Genomic DNA, 19,956 nt, shown 5'->3' on the forward strand with positions numbered 1-19,956 from the left:
TTTGGATGTTCCAGTCCACAGCTCCATTATGAATCTGTTACACTTGATGTTTCGTTCTGGCTTGGAAATCTTTCTTTCTTCTCGCATGACTGTTGACCCTGAAATGAGCATAAACCAGTAGGCCTGCGTGATGCACTCATCCGCAGAACAGCTTTTGGTTTTCCTGATTGCACAACTCAAGAAGAAGGAGAATCAGTTATGAAATCCACTGTTTAAGGACTGGAGAAAGTGTTGCTTGCTATTCAACGCAAGGTAGTCCGATGGAAGGCAGACTGTAACTAGTGCAGATGATCACTCTTCTCTTGTTCTGACGTTTGAGAAACAGGTTGAATGGGCCTAAAGTGTACAATAAAAACAAGCAAGGGAAGGAGAGAGGGAGGAGATGAAGGGGAGGGAGAAGACGAAGAAGAGGGAGAGAGAGAGAGAGAGAGAGAGAGAGAGAGAGAGAGAGAGAGAGAGAGAGAGAGAGAGAGAGAGAGAGAGAGAGAGAGACAGAGACAGAGACAGAGACAGAGACAGAGACAGAGAGCGAGACTGGTGCTTGTATTTCAGCCACTTTTCCGTAGACCATCAATATCTTTATTCCATACACCGAAAGAAATTTGCACACGTCTGTAATAAAATACGGGCGCACACACGCACGCACCCACCCACCCACACACCCCCACACACACACACACACACACACACACACACACACACACACACACACACACACACACACACACACACACACACACACACACACACACACACACACACACACACACACACGCCTTAGTCTTATGTACATCTTCGTAACCCCAGTGGACAGTCCATGAAGGACAACGAGAGCAGCCTGTTGCAGGGCTGTACGTGTGTTGTTCTATCTATACTTACATCTACCAGCACCCCCCCCCGCCCCCCCACACACACACACGACATGAATCTCAGCTCGACGACCGAGACGTGCGACACCTTAGCAACGTCCGTCAATGGCCGCGGTGTATTTATGGCAGCGCTCTCCTCATTGTGCCGAGGAGACAGAGGGAAGGAGAGAGTGAGGAGAGAGGAGCGGGCAATAAAAACAGTTTCCGCCCAGTGAATCACATTGAGCCGCTCGCCGGGCGACTGAGGGCTGACCCCTACGAGGCGGCCACCTAAACACTGACAGACAAAAGATACGGGGGGGCGGCTGTGTGCGAGAGTGTAGCCATAGGATCCGAGTACACGCAGGGAGAGAGACACACGCACATGTTCACAAGAAGGCACTCACATGCACGTATGCGTACAGACATAGACGTACATAAAGACACGCACATGGACACACGCGCGTGCCTGCGCACACACACACACACACACACACACACACACACACACACACACACACACACACACACACACACACACACACACACACACACACACACACACACACACACACACACACACACAGATTAGGGATAATGGAAAATGGTAAAAAATCATAATGATTTGCGGTTTATTATGAGGCGATTTGGAAATTAAAAATCATTATGTGTTTACTGTGTGAAAGGTCTTCTGTGTTTACTGTGAATGCGTCGGGCGTAGAGCAGGTGTAAATGTTGAATGGTTACAGAAGCTGCTGCTAATGCTCCTTTCACTATGAAAAGAGATTTACCTCCGCTGTGGCAACAAAGGAGGTTTAGAAAAAGACGCTCCAAATGACATCATGTGAATCCCTGAGCGATGATCTGGACATAATCAATTATTTAGCAATGAATTCACCCCTGAGCAATCAGCGGCTCGATCATCATGTTTAAGTGTCCGGACATCTCCTTTGACGATGAGGGCAATTGTGTAGGTTGACTACACAATAAATACTAATACTAGTGCTACTACTACTATGTTTTTAGAGTAGCAGGTGCAAAGTGTGCCCAGATTACTCATCACCAGATCTATATAAATCAACGGGGCTTTTATGAGACGGTCTTCTTGGTCGTGCGCACTATGTGTGGGAGTTCTCCGTGAACGCTTGTTTTATTTCAATGGACGGGGGGCGTGGGGGGAGGGTGGGGGGGGGCTGTGGGGGGACACACACACAAAGCGCAATGTCCACACTGGAAATCCTAGGGAGTAACCATGACAGCGTTTGTCTCCCTCCTCCTCCTCAGCGGGTAACACTAACACATATTCATTTAGTTATTGCGTTGGATCAATATTTAGGCTTTGTAACCTACATTTTACAATGTTTTTATTTTTGGCACGGCGGGTAGGCCTAATGAAATTTGTAGTGGGTAAAGACTTTTAATCGTTTTCCTACTGTGCCTTAGAATGTGACTGCTGGAGCTGTCTTGTATAATTGATGATCGAGCAATTCATCGTTTTCTTCATTGTCTATTGACTATTATGAGTTTACCACATATAGGGCATGGCGGGGTTTTAGACGCACTGGGGTTATAGTCTTCATTTAAATGTGAATCAAAATGTTCACGTTACCTCAGAGAGGAAGAATGGGCTCGTGTCACAAGATAGATAACAAAAGATTTTAGATGGTTTGCCTCACAAGTGTTGATTTCACAAAGTTGTGCTTGCATTTAGACCTACGTCTGCAACAAAACACCTGTTACAATGAAACCACATCGTCACTTACCTGACACTTTGCTTGGCCTTTCCGTCCGAAATAAATTACGAAAATATCTTTGCATGTAATGTGGTCATCGATGAATATTCCAGGGGTCAAATTCGTCTCCCCAAATATAAATCAAACCAGGGCGGTCTGTTGAAACATATCGATGGCGTTACTCCGTGGATAGCGCGCAGTTCCCCCGGTGCACAAGAACGGCAATAAAGCACTCGGGTCATCTAACGGGACTGAAGTGAGTGATACAGCAGACAGAGGCTTCCTCCCGTGTTCCTCCTCAGTCATAAATACAAGCAGGCTTACTATCCGCACGCATGTTTACACACTGACCTAGCGCCCTGCAGCCATGTGCAACTGCTGCTACTGTACTTTAAAGCCCTACTACGGGGAACACAAGTCCGCAGCAACTTGCTGCCGCGGGGATAATGAGGCATGATGTGTTAATCGCGTTCGTCTCGTTCTGTTGTGGAGTTTTGGCAGACAGCGACACCTTCCGGTTTGTCAGCCCTGTGCCGTTTAGGCTCCTTCGACAAAACTAGCTGTAGTCTGTCGTGAAGAGTGCTCGAGTTTAGGTCACGTTAGTTATCTAGCTGGCGACTGAGACGACCCTGAACAGCAACTTTTTTCGTTTGTTAAAGGTTTCATCATTTTTTTATTGTAGATTGAGATAGACAAGAAGATATGGGAGAGATGGGGGAAGACATGCAGCAAAGGACCACGGGCAGGAATCGAACCCCGGTCGCTGCGGTCAGGACTAGGCCTACGCGCACTCTAGCCGGTGAACCACAGGGGCGCCCGAACAGCACGTTTGCTTGATCTCTGCCGCCATCTAGCGGACAGACGTATGTCTGCATGTAGTTCTAACTACGTCATCACGTCGGCTTTATGTTGACGTGGCGTGAGCCATGGCTAACGAGAGTTCCAGCGGCTAGTAGGTAGCTAAAGGTACGGTAAGCCGGCGGAAGAATGGAGATAATTAGCTAAAGACGACCTACTGTGACGACTCTTTACAGGTAAACGCAAACAGAGTGTGTTTAGGTCAGTTTAAACGAATGAAGGTTCAGAGGCGGTCTCGGCTGTCTCAGTTTTCTCATCTTAAAACTGGGTGCGTTTCTACCTCACCTACATAGGCTAGCTTTAGCTCTATGCGGGAACTCAGTACTAGTCGTCTACCTAACCTTTACTCTAACCCTTACTCTGCCACCTCAACATCTGATGGCCTTTTTGTATGTAGGCGTGTGGAAGTAGGGCTGTTGTGTTGTGTGGATCGAGCCAGTGAGATTGTCAGCCATCACTGTTTTTCTTTCTTCCGTGCAGCTGATATAAGAAAACATCAGACCCCCTGTACCCCCTCCCTATCTGCCCCCCTACTGCGAGCATCAGAGTAACGTGGGCTGACATCTGATGGTCAGGGTTAGTTTGTATAGTTGTGGTCTGGTTATCTCCGTATTCAACTGTGGCTGAGCTATTCATGTAAATGATGTGTGGAATCCCGACGCTAGGTAGGATCGGGATTATTTGATAATTCACCATGTTAATATTCTCTGTTGGTATAGTATTGTGGTAGAGTTGCAGCAGTCATTGATGTCTTTGCATGCATATCTGACCAGGAGATGTTCTATAGAGGTTCTAGAGTGGTTATACAACAGTTACACAACCTAAACTTATCAGGATGTTCTGTACCAAAGGACACTGACCGCTGTCTTATCGATGTTCAAGATATTAGCAAAGAGGCAGCCTGCAGATAGACACACAAGAATCTAAGGTATGATTAGGCCTAAAAAAAAGAATCAAAGTTACCAAAGGTCTTGAAATAGAATAGGAATTCAGCCCACAACAGGTTTAAGATGAGTGCTCTTTTTCGAGCAGAACCCGGGGGTAGACCTCAAGTTTAATCCTTCTCCATGTCGTCTCCCGAGGCGGTTTGCTACGTGTCATCTTGTAAGGAGACAAGCACATGGCTCCCATGCCTAATTTTAACTTCTGACGTTAACTTCAAACCATGTAACTCGTGCACCTCCCCAGGTAGTGAGGACAACATGGCCAGCCGGGGCCAGCACTATGGCTTCCAGGCCGCCACAACGTCGCAGCCTGCCAACGGAGGCCACGCCTACCTGTTTGGGAACAACGGCTCAGAGAATGACCTGTCGGAGGACGACGGCGAGATCTTCGAGCTGCGGTCACGAGGCCGGGACCGCCTGCGGAGGAGCGCGTCCCGGGAGAGGATGGACGACATCATCTACCTGGCCCGGGACGTCCAGGAAGGGGACACTTTGAACAGCCTCGCCCTGCATTACCACTGCTCGGTACGTCTATCCTCCCTCCATTCTTTACATATTAACTCAATTCCAGCACACGGACTGAACCTGTTCCATCTAACCTTTAACATGGCTATCAGCCAGGAACACATTAAAACCTATAATGTAAACCACAACCGATCAGGATTCATTCATTCCAGAGGTTGGTTGGGCGGCATGTGACTTAGGAGGTAGAGCGGGTTGGCTTGTAACCGGAAGGTTGCTGGTTCGATCCCTGAGCAAGAAGCCTCACCCTAACTGCCACCGACAAGCTGGCTGTCGCCTAGCGGGGCTGACACCACCGTCGGTGTGCGAATGAATGGCTGAATGTGAACTGTCAAGCGCTTTGAGGGGCCTCTGGTTAGAAAAGCGCTGTATAAATGCAGTCCATTTGGTTGACAGACATCCCCTGTGTGTGTGTGATTCCCAGGTGGCGGACCTCAAGCGGGCCAACAACCTCCTCACGGAGCAGGACTTCTTCGCGCTGCGTTCGGTGAAGATCCCCGTGCGGCGCTTCAGCGTGCTCACCGAGAACCACAACGGCGCCGCCGCCGCCCTAAAACCCTCGTCCTCGCCGTCGACCACCTGGAGCCTGTCCCAGATCTCCCCCGGCACGTCCTCGGTGCCCACCGAATGCTCGACGGACTCGTCGTCGTCGGCCGACAGCGTGGAGGGCTTCCTCCTAGAGAAGGACAAGGACATCGAGCGGCTGGTGATGTCGACGGGGCCGTCGTCGCGCAGCAGCCTGAACGAGGTGGTTTCCTCGCTCACACAGCTGGAGGAGCCGCTGCTGGGGGGGACCGAGTACAAGCCGGCCCTGAGGAAGGACCCGTACTATGGGGCCGATTGGGGCATGCGCTGGTGGACGGCGGTGGCCATCATGCTGGTGGTGGGCATCGTCACGCCCGTCTTTTACCTGCTGTACTACGAGGTGTTGGTGAAGGCCGACGTCAGCCATCACGGCGCCGCCGCCGCCAATGCCGCCGCTCCTCAGGGGAACGAGGTGGAACTCTCCCCGCCTGAGGACAGACACGCAGGGGCCGCACCGGGAGACGGTGTGGGGAACGGCGCCATGGGAGACCCCAAAGGGGCCGGGGAAGGGGACATGAACCATCGCAGCGATGGAAGGCAAGCCAAGACATGATGTAGAGAATATAATGGAGTGCAGACTGCAGGACGGACCTCGGCTGCTTTTAAGACAAACGCAGGGCGGGTACGGTCACATTAGGGAACAGAATCTTTTTGATTCCATTGACTTAGTCACCTTTTTTTTTTAACAACCCAGATGGACCCAATGGGATTTCTTTCTCTAATTGCCATTAAAACATGATTATTTAACACTATTTTGTCAGGTGGGTGGGACCAGGGGGTTTCCATTATGTTCTAACATATCCAGACTAATTTATTTGGAAGATAGAGAAAAACCTGTCTTACACTATCAGTATTGAAAATATCAATTTAATTACTTCGTCGGGATACTTGTTTCTAGATCTTCAAAAGGCATGGTGAAACAAGGAAAATGCACAGTACTCCTGCAATCACTTCAAGTAATTTTGGTAAGAGACTTTATCATATAGAAGCCTTTATTCCTGATCTTGTAAATATTTTGGGTGAAATAGACAGTATGTGCCTTTTTAACCAGTGGCTCTGTAAACAGGCTGGAAAAGAAATACATCTATTTTGAATAAATTAATGAGCAGGCTGAAATAAAATGAGTAAATTCATATTTTTTTTCACAACCGCAGTTTCACAGCAACATTCCAAGGATTAATATGTATTGATTTGGTAACAGCCATTGAGAGAGTAATTTGTAAACAATGTGAGGTAAGAGAACACAGTTTGAACACAACACTGACTAATTCTTCTTCTGGTCGCTGAGGAATCGTCTCAGTAGGTGGCCTCTCCATCGTCGCCGTCATCATTGTCCTCCTCCCCATTGTCAAAGTAGCTATCAATGTAATCGTTCTCCTGTAGAGTGAAACAAGGTCAGGGACCGCTTCATACCATTCTGATCATCTCGGCAAGAAGAACTCAAAAGACCAGCTGCTCATTCTCACCTCCTCCACTTCCTCCTCTTCCAATTCCTCCTCCAGATCCTCCTCCTCTTCTCCCTCCGCTGTTTTCTTGGTCTTGGGCTTCTCGTCGTCCGATTTCTCTTCCTCTGCGCCATCATTCTTTTCCAGTTCCTGGAGTAAATCACGAACATGAGCACTTAACATGTTTGCTATTCATGCGTACCCAAGCCTGATTACTTGCACAATCAGACAAGTATGAATGGTTGGAGGATGTACCGTGTAAACTTAAGACATTTTAGCGTTCCACAACCGTAATGTTATTTGTGAGGTTAAAATAGATACTTGCTTCTAATTTATTCAGCACATCCTTTGCGTCTTTGGCTGAAGGCTTCTTTATGCCTGTTGGAGAGAATACACAACGTCAAGTCTTAACGCCACCTCAGATTGACGTAACAAATAATAACAAATGAAAAGTACCTGCTGGTTTGGTTGTGCGAGTCCGTTTGACTTGGGGCCTCAGTTCTTTCGGGTAGAGGTTCCAGTCTGGAAAATCCCACATCATTCTTCATAAAAAAGTATTTCTCATGTCATTTTTAATCGTGCAAGAGTACGCAAGTAAAACGTACCTGGCGTCCATTCTTCATCGTTAAGCTGTTTCTGCTTGTTGTATCTCTCCTTGTATCGCTCTACATCTAGTGGACAGATAAAAGCAGAATTGTGCTCAGATGCATCTTCACAAATTACACATCAATCCTCATCAAGTTAATTATCAAAAGCACCAAGCAAACAGGCTGAGATTTCCCAGTTTTCAATTAACTCAATTAACTTCCTTGATGCATTAAGTGAATCCTGGTTCAGTTGTAAAACAATGCATTTGTGGTACTCTTAATTGCTATTTGTAATGCATGAAAAGCCCAAATTGCGTATGAATGAGAAAAAAAAACTACCCAGGTCACCAAATAAATTGTCCACCACAAAAGGGATCCATTAAGACTGTCCTCTATAAACCCTTGACTCTCTCTCCATCGATAGATATGGCCCTAATTAAATGCTTCAGTTCCGAGTGCTGCATTACCTCACCGCCTGGCAGAAACCTCACTCTTTTCTTGCCACATCACTTCCCAAAAGGATCCGAGATTTCTAATGCACTGCCCCCTCCCTCCCTCTGTCTCTGACACTCCTCACCTGCTTTAGCAGCTAGTGGTTTGATGTTGTGCGGTAGTCTCTGCATTGTGCATCTCATCTCCTGCTTGAGGGCCAGCATGTACGCCTCTCCCTCATCATCCCTCAGTGGGACCGGTTTCGACTCAGTGTTCTGACGTTGGAAGGGGAGCGTGTAAAACAATGAGGCCAAAGCTATCAAAAACATTATTGTTATATTTTCTGAGATAATGCAATGCATTCGTGAGTCATTTATTTCATTAACATGTTTTTAGAACGATAAGGCTAGTGTAAATTCAGTTAATCATTGTTAATGGGCGTGTCTTAGTGTAGATAAGTGGGCCCCTAGGAGGCTTATCTCTGAGGGGAGGTTTGTTTTTTTTGCACATTCACGATTCCTTTCAAGGCCTCAGCTGACACGTTACACTAAACTGTTCAACATATCGGATTACTGAAGTGGGGAATGGTGAAATTAATATCTTTTCTGTATAAAAACACAATGGCCCATACTTTATTGTCATTTACAGGTAGCCTACATAATTGCAGCCGGTCTAGTTTGTAGTGTCAGTATTTAGTACTTACTGGAAACAGTGGTCTTGGTCCCACCATGGCCTCGGGCATGCTGCCTCGTGTGATGCCCAACGCCTCAACGTTAAACGAGAAGGCAGCCACACCACGACCTCTCCCTCCCATGATGGCTCCGACAGTCTGTCCACGAGTACACCCAGCGTGTTTTACTTCTACCCCTAAACAAACACAAAACAAACACACACACACACACACACGACAGTGTTTACATTCAGAGTCGGCGAACTGTTCGACCAGATCTTTCTATTCAAGATGTAAAAACAGTTAAAAAGAATACCAAGGAACTGTTAGACAGGGAGAACACTGATGCTGCCTAGCTCGATTGACGAAGTTGAGAATGCCCTAGGTCAGCAGTTTGACACGTCCCCATGTGCTCCGTGACTGCATACTCTTTATACCCGCATGCTCGCTAGGCCCGCTCTGCATTTCTACCGATAAGAAGATCTGGTCTTGGTTTATTCTATATATCATACAAATACCAACTGGAGCGGTTGGATTTAGCACTATTTGTTCGAGACTACCATCCACACAACCGCAATGAGCTCTCAGGTGTGGCTTTAAACACAAACGCCTCCGATTTGGTTGGCAGACCGCCCATACGTTTCCAGCCAATCACGGTAGGGTTCATGCTTACGTCAGACGCGTGACCGTCCAATGACATACGCTTATTTCCCCCGGGGTGTTTCCTCCTCGGCCCCGCCTGCCTGCCAAGATATCGAGATGTAGGTGTGTGTGGTACGCGAACCAAGCATCGGTGTGGATATTTTGCAACTAAATCGCCTCCAAAAGGCAAACGTTTCCATGCCCCTTGACGAGTGCATGAGTCGGGATGTCTGCCAACGATTGGTATGCTCACAAATCGCTCGGAGATGGCATGTACTGGATCCAGGAGAGGTTCTACGAGTCTGAAAACCGTGCAAATATCTGGCTGCTGCGCGGCTCGCACCAGGACGTGGTGATAGACACGGGGCTGGGCTTGAAGAGCTTACCTGACTACATCACCTCCAAGGGGCTCCTAGGGGCCGACCCGCAGAGGAAGAACCCGCTGCTAGCCATCGCCACCCACGCCCACTTCGACCATTCCGGGGGCCTACATCAGTTCCAACAAGTGGGCGTCCACAGTGCCGAGGTCGAAGCCCTGGTCAACGGAGACAACTTCGAGACGGCCACCTGGCTCAGTGACAGGGAGATAGTCCAGGCGCCTTTTCCGGGATGGAGGGCAAGGCACTACAAGGTGCATGCGGTGCAGCCTACACACATCCTGCAGGAGGGTAGGTATCGTCCAGCGTTGGGCTCGCCTGTCAGTAGGATGAGAATTGTCCCACCGTTTATATACTAACGCAACGAGAGAAGGTCCAATACGGTGTGCCCCCTGCATAGACTGCGTCCACACTGCAAACCCCATCCAATGCATGCTTCTCCCCAAAGCCTTGGGATATCGACAGACTATGAGTTGACATTGTGCAGAATAGCGCTACGCAAACATTGGCGGATGTACTGCTAACTGCTGCGATCACAATCAGTCACACATGCGCCGCCTCTGCATATATTAACCTCCCGTGTTCGCTATTTATGGAGGAATCTGTGTGATCAGTGTGTCTCTGTGTACATGTGTGTGTACATGTGTGTGCCCAGATTGGGCAACAGCCTGTGTACCGGCTGCCAAGCCCATAGTTTGTGCCATGGGATTGGCAAAGTTACTGAAACGTTACTTTTTGTAACCAGTATATTTTTCAGTACATTTGTTTTTCATAGTGTGGCATGAAATTCTTCATTTTTCAGTTTTTGGAAGACTTTGATTTTTGACTGTCAAGATCTGGTCATCAAATGGTAACCCTTTTTTAATCTACACAGAACCCATCTCAACTAAGTCACCTCATACGACTGAGCCTTTGCCATCTCCATCATTAGATGAAACACTTTTCTGCTTGGGCCAAACTAACTCCTTTTGCTATCTTACCGGCAGTCATTTCTGCAGTGGGTCAATATCCAGCTCTCTGTTGTGCTGTGTCAGAGTTGCTGCTGCAGTGCAGCTGGAATATCTTATTGCCCGGTGTGTTCATTTCAACCAAATACTCCCGTACTGTATGAGTCATCTCTTTCCTCTGCCGTACGATCCTGTCCCGATCGCTTCCGGAAGAGAGATGGGTCTTGGTCAAGCTTGAAAGTGATAGGTTAACATGTAGACTGAAGAGATGATGTCATTCTGGTGAAGTTATGTTATGTGTGGTATTCACACTACAGCACGGGGCAAGGTTGGGTGGTTTCTCTAGGACTTTGTGTGTAAAAAGTATGTAGTATGACATCAGCCGTTATTCATGACACACACACACACACACACACACACACACACACACACACACACACACACACACACACACACACACACACACACACACACACACACACACACACACACACACACACACACACACACACACACACAGAAGCAACCGGGGCTTCTGCAGGACTTCTGAAATGCATACCCATCCTTCTCGTGTGTCCGACCCCCCTCCCTCCCCTCCCAGGCGACGTCATCAACCTGGGCGACCGGCAGTTGACGGTGCTGCACATGCCGGGCCACTCGCGGGGCAGCATCTGCCTGCACGACGGCGACCACAAGCTGCTGTTCAGCGGGGACGTGGTCTACGACGGCGCCATGATCGACTGGCTGCCCTACAGCCGCGTCAGCGACTACATCAGCAGCTGCGAGCGCATCGTGGGCCTCGTGGACAGCGAGCAGGTGGGCACCATCAACCCCACGTCTGATTCACTGTTCTCCTTAGTTTGTCTGGTTCGAGTCGCACATGCTCAGTTGCGTTTCACCGAGTTGTGTGTGTGTGTGTGTGGAAGATGAGAGAACAGGGTGGGAGCTCCGAGGGCAGTGTGGGGTGGTATATATGACTCGCACAATATGGCCTGTTTTTGAATGAAACTAGTCTAGTTCAATCCCAACTCTCGCTAGGAATACTGACATCGTACACATCTCCTCTCCCCAACCCTAACCCTAACCCTACACTGACAACGTCCTCATCTCCCTCCCCAACCCTAACCCTACACTGACAACGTCCTCATCTCCTCTCCCCAACCCTAACACTATATTGAAAACGTTATCTCCTCTCCCCAAACTTAACCCTAACCCTAAACTGATGTGGCCCTCTCCTTTACCCTCTCCTTTCATTTGCACCTTTACCTGTTTCCCCTCTCTGCTGTGCTCTTTCTGTCAAGGAAATGAAATGCTGGAAACTTCAGTAACAATTGGTCCAAATAATACAACCAGAAAAAAAAACATAATCACAATGCTAATAAAGTTGATCAGGATCCACCTTGGATTAATATTTAGAATATTGTCATTACCTCATTGTGCCTTAAGAATAGATAAAGAGGTAAAAGTTATGGGTTGCGAGTATAATAACTGCAGTAATAGGTGCAGAACGGTGTACAGTGGACAAATGTACGCACTTATTGTGTGTTCTACGTCCTGTCTCTTAATGTACTCACTTATTGTGTGTTCTACGTCCTGTCTCTTAATGTACTCACTTATTTTATGTTATACGTCCTGTCACTTAATGTACTCGCTTATTGTGTGTTCTACGTCCTGTCTCAATGTACGCACTTATTGTGTGTTCTACGTCCTGTCTCTTAATGTACTCACTTATTGTGTGTTCTACGACCTGTCTCAATGTACGCACTTATTGTGTGTTCTACGTCCTGTCTCTTAATGTACTCTCTTATTGTGTGTTCTACGTCCTGTCTCTTAATGTACGCACTTATTGTGTGTTCTACATCCTGTCTCTTAATGTACGCACTTATTGTGTGTTCTATGTCCTGTCCCTTAATGTACTCGCTTGTGTGTTCTACGTCCTCTCTCAATATACGCACTTATTGTGTGTTCTACGTCCTGTCTCTTAATGTACTCACATATTGCGTGTTCTACGTCCTGTCTCTTAATGTACTCACTTATTGTATGTTATACGTGCTGTCACTTAATGTACCCACTTCACTACTCACTTATCCTAGCCATCTTTGTTGTATACGGGGAATGGGTTAACCTAGCGATTGTTAGCTTTGGATAAAAGCGTCTGCTAAATGTACACACTACCACTACCCCCCCCGCCCAGGTGGACCAGGTCCTCCCGGGTCACTACAACACCTTCGGCGCCAAGCGGCTCCACCGCATCGCCACGTCCTACATCAGCCGGGCCGGGACCTGCCCCGCCAAGTTCTCCACCTTCGCCTGGAGGACTCTGGCCGGGGTGGCGCTGAGGGCCTCCAACCCCCGCAGCGCCTGCTAGCCGGAACCCAGGGACGGATCAGCCCCGACGGGTAGCACACGAACGCAGAGAACATGAGATGTTTGAGTGTTTTATAATCTTATCCATGAAGACGCACGGGCCGGGGAGGGGGGGAAGCCCTCCCGGTCATTATATCTAGACCTCGGTGTATTGTTATGTTTACCTGTATAATCTGAAATAGTTACGATAGTTGCCAAAAACCTTGATACGGTTAAGCTCTGATCGGTTAAATGGATCGTTTGATTAGCACTATATGGATCATATACAATATTTATAGGGAGTGTAATTTATTGGTTGAATGTGGTAAGATGTATGCTTGTTTTTTTTTTTATATATACTTTTAGGTGTTGATTGACATTGCACATTTATGGTACAACTCGGCATTACACACACAGGGAACTCCGGGCACTGCTGAGGTTTATCTTCCAGGAGACGATATGGCCATAGTATTCCTCTATGCATATTCCACTGCTCAGTGAAGACTAGGTGACAACTACCTCCTACGTTTGTACTAGTGCTTTGTACTGTTGGCTTGGAAGCAGGAACTAAACGTAAAGCCTCTATTGTGTGCGTGTGTGCGCGCTTGCCTACACACACAACACAGGGTATCTGATGAACAGTCAGGATTCATTTAGCTTTTTCTATTTGAGCCAAGCATGCATCTCTAACTGAATCTCATACCGAGTGTCTCACCCAATCAGGAAGCTGAGAGTAACACAATCACAGAGAACACGATCGTTTTCTAAAGTCTGCTGAAGCCAGAAGGGGGGCACCTAGTAGCAGACTTGCACAGACCGTGACTTGCTCCTTTCTCCCCCCCCCCCCACACTCCCTGCAGAAAAATGTCCTCTGTTGCAATACTGAATGGCTCATATTTTCAAGTTTACCAAGGCATTGGCCCTGTATCTAGTGAGTGGAATATTACCGTGAACGACCGTAGTAACAGTAGAAAGCAGTAGTAGACGTGATGTAAAAACAGAAAAGGCAAGACGTAAACGGATAAAGTATTTATTCTTATTAATATTATTAACATGTCATGTTATTAACGTGTTTGCTCTCTGGGAATGCGTGCCAGCAGAGCACACCGAAACACAAACACTGTAGCCAGATGACATTCAATGTCATACTGAAACAAGAAATCTGTTATAATACAAATGATAAGTCATAGGATGTTAGAGCTCCATTGTTGACCGAACCAACACCTGAGGTTGATTTCTAACAGTCGAGGGTTTGAGATAACTTAAGGGTTTAAGGTTCAGTAATACAAATGCTGACGCATTTGAGAGGTTGAACAGGCTCATTTAAGATAGTCTCCTGGATAGGTTAATGTACATAAATTCAGAACTAATAAAAAAAAAAGGAAGATTTGTAGATTTTGACATTGATTTCCACGAACATTGAATCGTAACGAAATGGTCTAACTAAAAGTTACACAATCCCGTCCTCACCATTACAAAGATAACCTAGACAAGAGTTGTAAATGTAGTGAATAGTGACCATAATATCTTCATGTTTTACAATGGATCAAATGCAAGAGTTCTTCCAATGAAATACTGCAGGGACTGCTTTATTACGGCTTTTACTGCTTAATAAAATACCACCATACTTTCACAAGACCAACGATTTATTATGGCTTATTGTGTCCCGTTCATTACACATCACTTTTGTGTATGTCTTAATTTTTTTGTGATTGGAGGTATGCATATAAACAGTACCTCTTATCAGGTGTACCTCTTATCAGTACACCTAATAAGGACAATTCTATCTAGACGAGCACTGTAACCACCATTCCAATTCTTTTTCATTCCAAACTGAAATCATATTAAAAAGGAGCACTGTGTAAGATTATTCATTGCTTATTCATAGCTGCTCACCAGGGCAGACCCTTTTAAACTTAATAAATTCCTCCTTTTACCATCCCTGTGAGCATGGCTAAACCACTGTGGCAATTGGACATTTATTTTCATTATGAATACAACATGCATATTTTGGTTATCAAGCTTTTGCAGATGAGTCTCTAAATCTTACACAGTGGCCCTTTAGCTTATAGCTTACACCAACTGCAATCGTTCAGAACACTTTGAAAGAGCACAACTCTTCGAAGCAAATCATGCAGGACACTGCTTGGGTTTCATGAGAGCGAGGAGAGATGGTCACTTCAGTAGATTACGGGCACTGAAGTAGTTATCACAGTAAGTACAAGCAAGCTACAAACACACCCTTACTACAGTTAGGCCTTCCCTGACACATTTAGACACAATCACAAACCATTTACTGAATTTCTTTTTGCAAATTGATTCATGCTCACTTCTGCTCGGGCTACTAACCCTGCAGACAGAGATGTTGGGGGGGATGTCAACGAGGAACATACAGGGTGAGGGTACTGGTAGTGTATCAATAGTACACATCTCTTTTAAAGGTGACATACCATACCACCACGTGTGAGTGTGAGCCGTTACATGCCGTTTTAAATATCGGCATCTTCTGACATCACTAGTGGGCGTGTCCACCTCGACGGATGACGGATAGATGAGCAAGGTTTGCTACAGTCCACTTGGTATGCTGGCAGACTGTGATCTATCCAGCACACATCTAGGTGGACACGCCCACTTGTGATGTCAGAAGAGGCAGATTTTCAAAAAACGGCTTGTAACGTCAAATCACACCTGGTCGTATAATATGTCACCCTTAAAACCACTTCCCAGTTGTGTGCATGTGTGTCTTGCAAGGGGCAGGCAGATGAAAACCAATTCAACCAGAGGAGAAACACTGATACTAATATGGGAACCACAGGCCGTTGCACCCGTATGGCTAGCCATGTTGTGGTTTTACTAAACGTGGTTGATTGCATTTATCACTATTGTTGTCAACATGCGGGTTCTCAAAATGTAGCAATCATTATTTATTTTTTACGTTTGTGGCATCCAGGCAGAGGAGATTGTCACCTGTTCCTATTCCAGTTGGCACCAGGACCGACCTGGGCGATTGGCATCAGGTCCACTAGGGGGGGTTGAGGCAGCTTGTAAGACTCAGGACGAGGCTGTGCCCTCGGGCAGAACGCCCTGAGCTCAGTTCACATATGTTAGGTTTCATTTGATTTCATCACAACGCAGCGTCGGCGACTCCATGTTAATCCAGTTAAGTCAGGAGTGGCTGGCGGCTGCCGTCGTGTCCCAGTCAAAGTCACACCTGGCTCTGGAGCCAGTTGCGCGGGTCCAGACGGGCCCTGAGGTTCCTGAGGCTGCGGCGGGCTGGGGACGGCCTGGAGAAGGCGTCCTTCGCCTCCGAGGACTCGGGGCTGTGCCGGCCCTCGCTGGAGCTGTTGCTGGAGGTGGAGCTGGAGCAGGAGAGGGCGGGCTGGGCGGCGCGCGGGGAGCGGGACGAGGAGGACACCGTCAGCGGGGCGAGCAGCGAGGCGGGAGGCGCGGGGTGGCACGAGCACTGGAAGTCCCCGCCCCCTCCGTAGCGCCTGCCGCGCAGGGTGCTCAGCTTGGCGTCCAGCGACAGCGTGCGCGGCCGGGAGCGCGAGGAGGGCGAGGGCGAGGAGAGCAGCCCGTAGCTCAGCGGGGCGTCGGCCCAGCCGCCGTGGCGCGAGCAGGGGCTGGCGCTGCTGGGGCTGTCGCTGTCCGACGTCAGGCTGGCGTCCGAGGAGAGCAGGCCCGGCCGGGGGTGGCGCCGGGGGCTGCCGGGGCTGCGGGGCGAGCGGTGGGGGGCGCGGGGGCTGGGGGCCGACAGGCGGGAGAGGCGGGGGCGGCCGGGGCCACGGGGGGAGCCGTTCTCCTCGCCCTCCTCCTCGAACAGGGACATCCAGGTGGGGGAGGTGCCCAGCTGGCTGCGCAGCTCCAGCTCCTGCATGCGGCGGGCCAGGAGGTCCGACACGGCGGTGCCCAGGCCGTCCGACGCCTCAATAACTAAGGAGGGGGGGGGGGGGAGCAGGGGACACGGCCGTCAGCACGCTGCGATACCGGACCGTCGATCCGATGATGACACGTCTAATGATCGGACGACGTGTCTTCTAACCCCTCCTTTCCTTCCGCTCCCCGCGGATGTGTTTTGTATTTGTTGAAATGTTAGTATTTGCGACAAACAAACTCATGCCAGCTCTATGATTGGAGGGATGTTTAAACCAACCCCGGTCCCGTTTAGAGGAGCTCTGCCTCTGCGTCTCTGCGTTCTACGTGTATACGTCACCTGTCGTTGTAATAGGAGGAGAGGAGAGCGCGAATCTCGGCGGACACAGCGTTATCCTGCAGGAGAAGGCCCTCGCACGAGGGGGCGGAGAGAGGGGCTGCAGCGGAGCGGTGCAGAGAGGTGGAGCAGGGGGGGGGGGGGGGGGAGGGAGGATGAAGGATGGGGGCCAGTGTTTTTGGATGTCATGGATGAAACGAGGTTAGTATGGTCGGGGCGTGAGATGGGAAGCAGAAAATTGGTTTTTGAATAGGGTCCAACGTATTATGGATGAATAATGATATGAAATTAAATGGTTAATGTGAAATAAAATGATGAAAGGTTTAGTTTTGTGAATGAAAGACCAAAATAGGGGAGCAAACGATGGAAATAAGGAAAAGGTTTAACCAAAGAGAAGGCGGGAGTGAAGGATGTTTAGGACACACACACAATAAAGAGGGAAAGAGAAACACAGAGAGAGAGACAGACAGGGAGAGTCAGTGTGTCAGAGACGTTCAGGCTACAGTACAGAGAGGTAAAGGTAAAGCAGAGCGAAGGAACATTTTGGTGAAAGTATGTCATGCACATCCCTACAGTTAAGTTAAAACTACAACACCATGCTGTGCAAGCAAAGAAGGAATGAACCTTTGGTTTATATTTTGGCTGGTGTCTAATTCACCTTTTTCTTCTTACCATTCCTTTTCATATGGTAAACATTTGACCAAAAAAATATATTCAGACCTTTCAGAGCTGGATGAACCCGTGCCTTACCCATTTCATGGTACAGGGAGCCCTGTTTTGGGGTAACTGTGGAGGGCTTCCTGGGTGACGGAAGTTCGATTTTCATCAGGTCGTCACAGCACTGCTTCCATTGGCCTGGGGGGGGGGGAGATATCAGTCACTATAACAGCCACGGAGCCTGTGGTCTGAGGTTTGCATGTTAACCATCAGAACATCTGGCTTGTTTAAACAAACGGACAAGCCTATCTGGACGAAAACAGTCACCACCAACCCGATCATTTACATACGGAATCGTATTAAAAGGAGCAGTGTGTAAGATTACCACTACATCACCACGCATGGCCTGTGACAGGGGGATATCGTTCACTGTACAAGCCACCATTCCAAAACTAACTATCATTTTGGTTGGCCAAATATTAATAATCCTCATCCTCATTTCGTCCAAACAACCTCTGCAGCTGCAGAGCCTGCCTACATGCATACTGTAATAGTGTACAAGCATCATCCATGTGAATTTCTAAAAGAGGAATATCGTGTATGGTATTAATAATAAATGTTATTTATAACGCACTTTGGATCAAACAATGATCTCAAAGTGCTACTTTGCACAAGGCCTACATTCAACACCTCCATCATTATCAGTGTATTGATGCCTGGCAGGCGTCTTAATCCCTGACCCCCGTGGCGGTGGTGTGTGGGGCTCACTCATGTCGTAGAAGTGCTGCCAGAAGGCCTCCATCCAGCGGTGGGTGTCCTCCCGGCTGTCGGTGGTCAGAGTGTGGGTGACCTCCTCTCCACCGTACTGGTTTGTGATGCACACACTCTGGGCCTTGCTCTGGGGGTCCTTCTCCGAGGCCCGTATTCTGGTTTCCTATAAAACACCACGTATAGAAACACGGATAATGTAAAGGGTATGAACTCAGATCAGCAAAGGGGTTAACACTGTTGTACCAATTTTTTTTTCTTTTACGTTATCTTGACACTTGCAAAGGTATAACATTTTCATTTTTGATACAACACTTCACTAATTATATTCTTATCCAAATGGGGCTTTAATATATGTTCTCTACTGAAGTGACGATCTCTTCACTGTCACTGACACGACGGTTCCGTGTACTTCCGAATAAAGCCGCAGTCTTAGAAACCGCCACTAGGTGCCAGTGATGATCAACCAATTCACTCATGGGTCGGACTCGTCCCGTCGTCTCATTTCATTCTGGCTCCCGTTGGAAAGCCCAGAGCCGCTGACGAGCAAAAGGTCACACAAACTTCATATACTCTCATCTGATCTGGTCTGACAGCGGCTGACCCCGCTGCCATCGCAGCTCAGATCAGGAGGGGTCAGAAGTTAACCCGAGTGAGTCACAGCCGAATCAACGCGGAAACCCCCAAGTGATCGGTGTGGTCACAGGAGACCCCAAGAGAGATGAGGCGCTGATGAAGTGCCAGTCTGGCTTGTACGGTGAACTGGCACACTGACTGTCCAGAAGGGGGTGAGCAGTACACTGGCCTGAATAGTGTAGCACAGGGGCCCCTTACCCCTTAACAAGAAGGGAAATGTTCAGTGATTTCCAGAGTTTAACCTGCCAACGTTTTTTTAATATTCTATCTTTCTCTTATATTTTGAACTATATATATATTCTTTGAAATGATACTACTTCATGCTCTAGCGTTGGCAGTGTTTCTCTCTCTCTCCCACCTTGTTGATGACAATGGTGAACGCCGGCTCCACGCTGGACTCCAGGTCTTCCTGTCGCTGGTAGCAGAAGAGATTTGTTCCTTTGAGGACACCGTACACCGTGGTCCAGCTCTGAGGGTCACCTCCTAGCTGCTGTGAGCGAGAGAGGGCGATGGCGAGCGAGAGGGCGAGAGCGAGCGAGAGGGCGAGAGCGAGCGAGAGAGAGAGAGCGAGAGAGAGAGATTAACAAAGGGAAGTGGAACATGAGATTAAGAAAATATCTGTTTGCCAGAGAGGGATAATTTAGGGATTTTAAAAATATTGAATTGATCTTCAGTGTGTATTGGCCAATCTGATTTGTCTTGACAAGATTGCGATCCAGCCTACGCATAGCATGCACGCAAACTCACAC

The 19,956-nt window shown here is 48.1% G+C and overlaps 5 protein-coding genes across 6 annotated transcripts in view; 2 read left to right on the top strand and 3 right to left on the bottom strand.

The window, feature by feature from the left end:
• The window catches only part of adgrv1 (adhesion G protein-coupled receptor V1), a 122,681-nt gene extending 119,677 nt beyond the window's left edge, over positions 1-3,004 (bottom strand). Inside the window, exon 1 of the mRNA XM_056592426.1 lies at positions 2,612-3,004. Coding sequence (XP_056448401.1) covers positions 2,612-2,666 — 55 coding nt within the window. The 5' untranslated portion in view covers positions 2,667-3,004. The remainder of the gene's footprint in view (positions 1-2,611) is intronic.
• Positions 3,005-3,473: 469 nt separating this feature from the next.
• Positions 3,474-7,044, top strand: lysmd3 (LysM, putative peptidoglycan-binding, domain containing 3). Its single transcript, XM_056592926.1, has 3 exons — positions 3,474-3,615; positions 4,628-4,908; positions 5,330-7,044. Exons 2-3 carry the CDS (start codon positions 4,642-4,644, stop codon positions 6,041-6,043), a joined length of 981 nt encoding a protein of 326 aa, XP_056448901.1. The 5' UTR covers positions 3,474-3,615; positions 4,628-4,641; the 3' UTR covers positions 6,044-7,044.
• On the bottom strand, positions 6,351-9,242 carry polr3g (polymerase (RNA) III (DNA directed) polypeptide G). Its single transcript, XM_056592927.1, has 8 exons — positions 8,941-9,242; positions 8,658-8,821; positions 8,100-8,229; positions 7,541-7,606; positions 7,392-7,457; positions 7,261-7,313; positions 6,957-7,085; positions 6,351-6,867 (listed from the first exon to the last, which is right to left on the bottom strand). Exons 2-8 carry the CDS (start codon positions 8,766-8,768, stop codon positions 6,787-6,789), a joined length of 636 nt encoding a protein of 211 aa, XP_056448902.1. The 5' UTR covers positions 8,769-8,821; positions 8,941-9,242; the 3' UTR covers positions 6,351-6,786.
• A 116-nt stretch (positions 9,243-9,358) lies between these two features.
• Positions 9,359-15,547, top strand: mblac2 (metallo-beta-lactamase domain containing 2). Its single transcript, XM_056592061.1, has 3 exons — positions 9,359-9,934; positions 11,192-11,406; positions 12,785-15,547. The coding sequence occupies exons 1-3, from the start codon at positions 9,493-9,495 to the stop codon at positions 12,956-12,958; spliced, it is 831 nt and encodes a 276-aa protein (XP_056448036.1). The 5' UTR covers positions 9,359-9,492; the 3' UTR covers positions 12,959-15,547.
• The window catches only part of rtkna (rhotekin a), a 43,890-nt gene continuing 37,754 nt past the window's right edge, over positions 13,821-19,956 (bottom strand). For both annotated transcript variants that reach the window (XM_056592059.1, XM_056592060.1), the window contains exons 8-11: positions 19,566-19,694; positions 18,572-18,737; positions 17,897-18,001; positions 13,821-16,869 (exon numbers count right to left, since the gene is read on the bottom strand). In XM_056592059.1, coding sequence (XP_056448034.1) covers positions 16,142-16,869; positions 17,897-18,001; positions 18,572-18,737; positions 19,566-19,694 — 1,128 coding nt within the window. In that variant the 3' untranslated portion in view covers positions 13,821-16,141. The remainder of the gene's footprint in view (positions 16,870-17,896; positions 18,002-18,571; positions 18,738-19,565; positions 19,695-19,956) is intronic.

This window comes from Gadus chalcogrammus, chromosome 6 (assembly GCF_026213295.1).
Source record: "Gadus chalcogrammus isolate NIFS_2021 chromosome 6, NIFS_Gcha_1.0, whole genome shotgun sequence".
NCBI classification, from domain to species: Eukaryota; Metazoa; Chordata; class Actinopteri; order Gadiformes; family Gadidae; genus Gadus; species Gadus chalcogrammus.

Coding starts and splice junctions, on each gene's coding strand:
- lysmd3 (XM_056592926.1), top strand. CDS start 4,642: ATGGCCAGCCGGGGCCAGCACTATGGCTTCCAGGCCGCCACAACGTCG. Junction 4,909..5,329: donor CCCTGCATTACCACTGCTCG/GTACGTCTATCC, acceptor TGTGATTCCCAG/GTGGCGGACCTCAAGCGGGC.
- mblac2 (XM_056592061.1), top strand. CDS start 9,493: ATGTCTGCCAACGATTGGTATGCTCACAAATCGCTCGGAGATGGCATG. Junction 9,935..11,191: donor TACACACATCCTGCAGGAGG/GTAGGTATCGTC, acceptor CTCCCCTCCCAG/GCGACGTCATCAACCTGGGC. Junction 11,407..12,784: donor GCCTCGTGGACAGCGAGCAG/GTGGGCACCATC, acceptor CCCCCCGCCCAG/GTGGACCAGGTCCTCCCGGG.
- polr3g (XM_056592927.1), bottom strand. CDS start 8,768: ATGGGAGGGAGAGGTCGTGGTGTGGCTGCCTTCTCGTTTAACGTTGAG. Junction 8,230..8,657: donor GACCAAGACCACTGTTTCCA/GTAAGTACTAAA, acceptor TTCCAACGTCAG/AACACTGAGTCGAAACCGGT. Junction 7,086..7,260: donor ATGTGCTGAATAAATTAGAA/GCAAGTATCTAT, acceptor GATTTACTCCAG/GAACTGGAAAAGAATGATGG.